We start from the raw sequence: 6,633 nt of genomic DNA on the forward strand, positions 1-6,633 counted from the left end.
TAAAAACTAAAGTAAATAAAGTAAATAAACCGATAACAAACAGAAGAGGAGTTAGACATTCTAACTTAATAAAGATTAATACCAACAATAATATAGAGTCAAATAATACCACTTTCAAATGTGGACTATTAAATATAAGGTCTCTCTCCTCAAAATCTGTTTTAATAAATGATCTAATTTCTGACAATTGTATTGATTTATTCTGTGTAACTGAAACTTGGTTACATGAAGACGATTACGTCAGTCTAAATGAATCAACTCCACCCACTCATGCTAATACCCATATTCCTAGAAGCTCAGGCCGAGGAGGAGGAGTAGCAGCCATTTTTAATACTAGATTATTAATCAATCCCAAGCCCAAACCAGGATATTCATCGTTCGAAAGCCTTATTCTTAATCTATCTTATCTTAGTTGTAAATCACAGAAACCAATTATAATAGTCACAGTTTATCGTCCACCTGCACCTTATTCAGAGTTTCTATCAGAGTTCTCTGAGTTCTTATCTGAGTTGGTGCTTAAAACAGATCAAATCATAATTGTAGGGGATTTCAACATCCATGTAGATGTTGACCGTGATAGTCTTAGCTGCGCATTTAACTCGCTGTTGGAATCAATAGGTTTTATTCAACACGTTAATAAACCAACTCATTGCCTTAATCACACCCTCGACCTTGTTTTAACTTATGGTATTGATATTGATAATTTAAACATAGTTCCTCAAAACCCTCTCCTTACTGATCATTATTTACTCACATTTAATTGTACTATAATGAACTACAATAACATAAATAAGAAATACTGTCTGATAATAATATGAATACATTCAAAGAGACAGTGCAACCTTTATTTAACTCGGTGCCATATGTCAGTACATCTGAAGGCACCTTTTGTGATTTTACTCCCGCCCTCATAGATAACCTTGTTGATAGTACAGCAGCCTCACTGCGTACTACATTAGATCGTGTTGCCCCTCTGAAAAAGAAAGTGGTGAATCAGATGAGACGAGCACCATGGTTTAACTCCAATACTCGTGCTCTTAAACAGACGTTACGTAGATTAGAAAGAAAATGGCGTTCCAGTAACCTAGAGGAACTTCATATAGCCTGGAAAGATGGTTTTGTAGCTTACAAAAAAGCCCTACACAAAGCTAGAGTTGCCTATTATTCTTCTCTAATTGAAGAAAATAACAATAATCATAGATTTCTTTTCAGCACTGTAGCCAGGCTGACACAGAGCCACAGCTCCACTGAACCATCTATTCCTTTAACACTGAGCAGTGATGACTTTATGAACTTTTTTGTGAATAAAATAACATCAATTAGAGAAAAAATTGATCATCTCCTCCCTCATATTGGGACTGACTCATCTTCTAGTACAAGAGCTTTAGAAGCACCAGGTGCACAGTTAGACAGTTTATCCCCTATAGATCTCCCTGAGTTAACATCATTAGTTTCATCATCTAAGCCATCAACCTGTCAGTTAGATCCTATCCCCACCAAACTGTTTAAAGATGTGTTTCCTTTAATTAACAACTCTATATTAACTCAAATTAATCTATCCTTATTAACTGGATATGTGCCCCAAACGTTTAAAGTAGCAGTTATTAAACCCCTTCTAAAAAAAGCGACCCTTGACCCAGATATTTTAGCTAATTACCGACCGATATCTAATCTTCCCTTTGTCTCTAAAATCTTAGAAAAGGCTGTTGCCAATCAATTATGTGAATATCTGTGCATTAATGGCCTGTTTGAAGATTTTCAGTCAGGTTTTAGATTAAACCATAGCACAGAAACAGCACTAGTTAAAGTTAGTAACTCAGATAATGGTCTAGTTTCTTTACTTGTCCTGTTAGATCTTAGTGCTGCATTTGACACCATTGATCATGATATTCTACTGCAGAGATTGGAGCAGACTCTTGGTATCACAGGTGCTGCCCTCTGCTGGTTTAAATCATACTTATCTGATAGATTCCAGTTTGTTCACGTTAATGATAAAGCCTCACTACAAACACAAGTTAATTGTGGAGTTCCACAAGGCTCAGTGCTTGGGCCTATACTTTTTACCTTATATATGCTTCCTCTAGGGAACATTATTAGAAAGCATAACATACACTTTCATTGTTATGCAGATGACACACAGCTATATCTATCGATGAAGCCGGATGAAATAAATCAGGTTGTTCAACTCCAGGAATGTCTCAGAGACATTAAGTCCTGGATGACCTGTAACTTTCTACTTTTAAACTTTTATACTTGGCCCTAAACACCTCAGAGAAAAACTTTCTGATCACATTGTCACTTTAGATGACATCACCCTGGCTTCCAGTTCCACTGTGAGGAACCTTGGAGTTACTTTTGACCAGGAAATGTCATTTGATTCACACATAAAACTAATTTCCAGAACAGCCTTCTTCCACCTGCGGAACATTATGAAAATTAGAAACATTTGAAAAACTAGTTCATGCTTTTGTTAATCTAGATTAGATTACTGTAACTGCTTATTATCAGGATGTTCTAACAAGTCTTTTAGAACCCTTCAGTTCATTCAAAATGCTGCAGCACGAGTTCTGACAGGAACTAGAAAGAGAGACCATATAACTCCAGTGTTAGCTTCTCTACACTGGCTCCCCATACAGTTTAGAATTCAATTTAAAATCCTCCTCCTCACGTACAAAACACTTAATGGTCAGGCCCCTTCATACCTGAAAGACCTAGTCTTACCCTATCATCCTAATAGACCACTTAGGTCACAAAATACAGGTTTACTTGTGGTTCCCAGAGTCTGTAAGAGTAGAATGGGAGGCAGAGCCTTTAGTTACCAGGCTCCTCCTCTCCTGTGGAACCACCTTCCAATGACAGTTCGGGAGGCGGACACTCTCTCTGTATTTAAAGTTAAACTTAAAACGTTCCTTTTTGATAAAGCTTATAGTTAGAGCTGGTTCAGGGAAACCTAAACCATCTCTTAGTTATGCTGCTATAGAACTAAACTGCTGGGGGATTTTCCGGTGGTACACGCACATTCACTCTCTCACACTCAGCATTTGATTATGACTTTTTATATGTCATTAACCTTGTCTCTTTCTCTCCCTAGTTTGTGTCCTTCCTTCCCTCCCTCTCTCTCTCTCTCTCTCTCCGTATTCTCATCATGCAGGTTGCAGGATCAAGATCCAGTTTCCGAGGCTACACTCATCGTCACCATTATTATTATTTTGTAAATTAAAAAGTCGATATCAGTAACTGTATAAACTTGTAACCTGATACAGTTGTTGTGTATCTGCTGCTGGTCTCCCTCTCTCTCTTCTGTCTCTCCCTCTTGTCCTTTCTCTCCCCCCATTTTCTCTCCCCCACCTCTCCACTATCCCCCATTTTTCCTTTCACCCCAACCGGTCGAGGCAGATGACCGCACATCTCTGAGCCTGGTTCTGTCAGAGATTTCTTCCTGTTAAGAGGGAGTTTTTTCTCTCCACTGATGCCTAGTGCTTGCTCATTGTGTGAACTGTTGGGGGTCTCTGCTCTCTTTGATGTTGTCTATGTACAGTGCCTTGAGATAATGTATGTTATGATTTGGCGCTATACAAATAAAATTGAATTGAATTGAATTGAAAATTGAATTAAGGACAGGACTGTCCCCCAGTGTCTTAAACCCAGATCAAAGTAAAACTTGATTAAACTAAACAAGCCGTCCATGTTGTTATAAATCGAATGTTTATTGCGTTTATTGTTTCAAATGTGCTCTAAACTAGCACAAAAAAACAGAAAAAAAAATACTCAGAAAAAAGACCAAAAAATAAATACTCAAGTGAATGCAATGCAATAAAAAAAAGTTATTCTAACAAGCCTCTGTTGCTCGGTGGAAGCACACACAGACTGAGCCACTGAAATCTTCACCATGAATCAAATACACTTAACTATGAATCAATTATACTAAACCATGAATCAATTACACTTAACCTTGAATCAAATACACTTCACCATGAATCAAATACACTTCACTATACACTCAGAGTTTAACTCACTTCTCCTGAAAGAACTCTTTGAGTTCACAGAACTCTGCTGTGTCTCCAGGTGAAGAATAAAAATAAAGAAAACCAACTCCAGCATAGAGAGGCTGAGTGAACGTGGCCTGGACTCTGTGGAGCAGAGTCATGGTGTCAGAGACTCTGTAGAAGGACAGAAGACCTGCTCTGTGGTCCAGGTAAACTCCCACTCTGGAGACTGTAACATCTGAGACGTCAGTCCAGATTCTGTTGTGACCAAACTGACAACTGTTTTGGTCACAAACTAAACCCCAAGATTTGTTATTGTTTCCAAATAAACTTTCTGGACCTGATCTGCTGATGTTCTTGTACGTCACTGCTACATAAACTCCTCCTCTTCCTGTCCACTCCACCTCCCAGTAACATCCAGTCAGACTCTCTTTACTCAGGACCTGAAGATAATCAGTGAATCTGTCTGTGTGATGAGAATAAGACTGATCTTCATACGTTACTGTCACTTTTCTGTTTCCCTCAGACAATAACAGCTCTGTGTGAGCTGTGTTTGGATCCAGTTTGATTTCCTGTGAATATTTGAAGGATTCAGCTCTGGTCTCTGGTTCTGGTTCTGTCAGTAAAACATCTACTTCAGCCACAGCCAGTGAGATGTATTTCCACGTCTCGGTCAGGACGTCCTGCAGTTGACCTCTGACCTTTGCCACAGCCTCTGTCACGTCCTCAAAGTGTCTCAGAGGACGGACGTGGATGGTGGACAATGATGGACTGAGTGCTGACAGTGAGTGGTAGTTGAGGAGAAACTGGTTGTGGTCGTGTGTGAGTGAGAGCTGCTTCAGTTCAGCTTCTCTCTTCTTCAGCTCAGTGATCTCCTGCTGAAGCTTCTCCTCGGCGTCTGTGACTCGTCTCCCCTCAGTTTCCAGCTTGGATCTGATCTGCTGCTTCACGTCAGAGCTTCTCCTCTGCAGGAGACGTGAGATCTCAGTGAAGCTTTCGTCTGTGTCCTTCACGGCTTTGTCAGCAGAGAGAGTGAGAGTCTTCCTCTCCTGTTGAAGCACCTTCACGTCTCTGTCTATGTCCTGGAGTCTCTGCTGGACTTCTTCTCGACTCAGATCCAGCTCTCTCTGCTTGTGCGTCCTTTCTGCTGCAACTGAGACCGTGTCGTGGTCTTTATGTTCGTCCACAGAGCAGAGAGAACAGATGCACTGCTGATCAGTGCGGCAGAACAAGTCCATCATCTTATCATGACAAGGGCAGATGTTCTTCTGGAGGTTCTTGGATGGTTCCACCAGCTTGTGTTTCTTAAAGGCAGGTGCTTGATGATGAGGCTGGAGATGTTCCTCACAGTAAGAGGCCAGACAAACCAAACAGGACTTGAGAGCTTTCAGTTTCCTGCCAGTGCAGACATCACAGGCCACATCTTCAGCTCCAGCATAGCAGTGATCAGCAGGAGCAGCGTGGAGTCCAGTCTTCTTCAGTTCCTCCACTAAATCTGCTAACATGACGTTTTTCTTCAGTGCAGGCCTCGGCATAAAGGCCTCTCTACACTGAGGGCAGCTGTAGCTCCTCTTCTGCTCCTCTGAGTCCCAGTGGTCTTTAATACAGTTCTTACAGAAGCTGTGTCCACAGGTAAGAGTCACAGGATCCTTCAGAAGATCCAAACAGATGGAACAAGAGATGTTTTCTCTCTGCAGCTGAACTGCTGCCATTTCGCCGCTCTGTCACCACGACTGTCTGAGTTTCTCTTCCTTTCTAACAGGTTTGAGCTCTGATCTCAACAACGTGTGACACGGGAGTGGGCGGAGCCTATCGGCTCTGGCTCTTCTCCACTTGTTGGCTCCTCCTCCTCTCATTGTCAAACTGCAGGTGTGAGGGGGAGGGAACCAGGAACCACTTCCAATCTGACATGGAGTGACCTCCCTGTGTGTGTGTGTGTGTGTCTCAGGCCCAAATATAGGTGCTGCTAACCTTGACTGGTCACTGCATCATTGAGGCCAAGGCCGCGACCAGTTTGTCCCCAGACTGTTGTACAGCTGGGGATTGGTCAGGTGAACTGGAAGCAACAACAGGTGAAATGTGTGTGTGTGTGTGTGTGCGTGTAATTAGGGCTCTTGACAGGTAGATATTAGCTCTGTAACTGATCTCAGGGAGTGTTTTCCTGTCTGTCAGGGTTGGCTACTCAGAAAAATCTCAGCCTTGCATAGCATTACCATGTTGGACTCACACATCTGTGATTCAAAGGGTGTCACATAGAGTTATGTGGTGTACTGAGTGAATATTTAAAATTCTCAGTGGACCTAAAACTTCTTAGTTTGTATCACAAGAATATATTTATCATTATTATTATTACAATTCTAATGTAATCATTCTTAAAATTGGCTTAATCAAGTAAAGAATTACTGTCATCACCTTTCCCCCCTATACGACGGTCAATTTAGAGTGTCCACTTTACCTGATCCCCTTTACCTGACCCCACACACACACACACACACACACAGGGAGAACATGCACACTCCATGCAGAAAGACCCTTGTTCCGGTCTTCTTGTTGCAAAAGTATGAGTGCTAACCACGACTGGCTTCATGTGGAGGATGGATGAACTGGTGAGATGATTCTTCTGAAGCAGTTTTTCTTTTATCTCATA

At 41.4% G+C, this 6,633-nt stretch overlaps 1 protein-coding gene across 1 annotated transcript; it reads right to left on the bottom strand.

Moving 5' to 3' along the window:
- Positions 1 to 3,893: 3,893 nt before the first annotated feature.
- On the bottom strand, positions 3,894 to 5,722 carry LOC122761706 (E3 ubiquitin/ISG15 ligase TRIM25-like). The gene has a single exon (XM_044016952.1). It carries the CDS (start codon positions 5,696 to 5,698, stop codon positions 4,013 to 4,015), a length of 1,686 nt encoding a protein of 561 aa, XP_043872887.1. The 5' UTR covers positions 5,699 to 5,722; the 3' UTR covers positions 3,894 to 4,012.
- Between the last annotated feature and the right edge of the window lie 911 nt (positions 5,723 to 6,633).

The sequence above is a fragment of the Solea senegalensis genome, unplaced genomic scaffold, assembly GCF_019176455.1.
Source record: "Solea senegalensis isolate Sse05_10M unplaced genomic scaffold, IFAPA_SoseM_1 scf7180000014894, whole genome shotgun sequence".
Taxonomy (NCBI): Eukaryota; Metazoa; Chordata; class Actinopteri; order Pleuronectiformes; family Soleidae; genus Solea; species Solea senegalensis.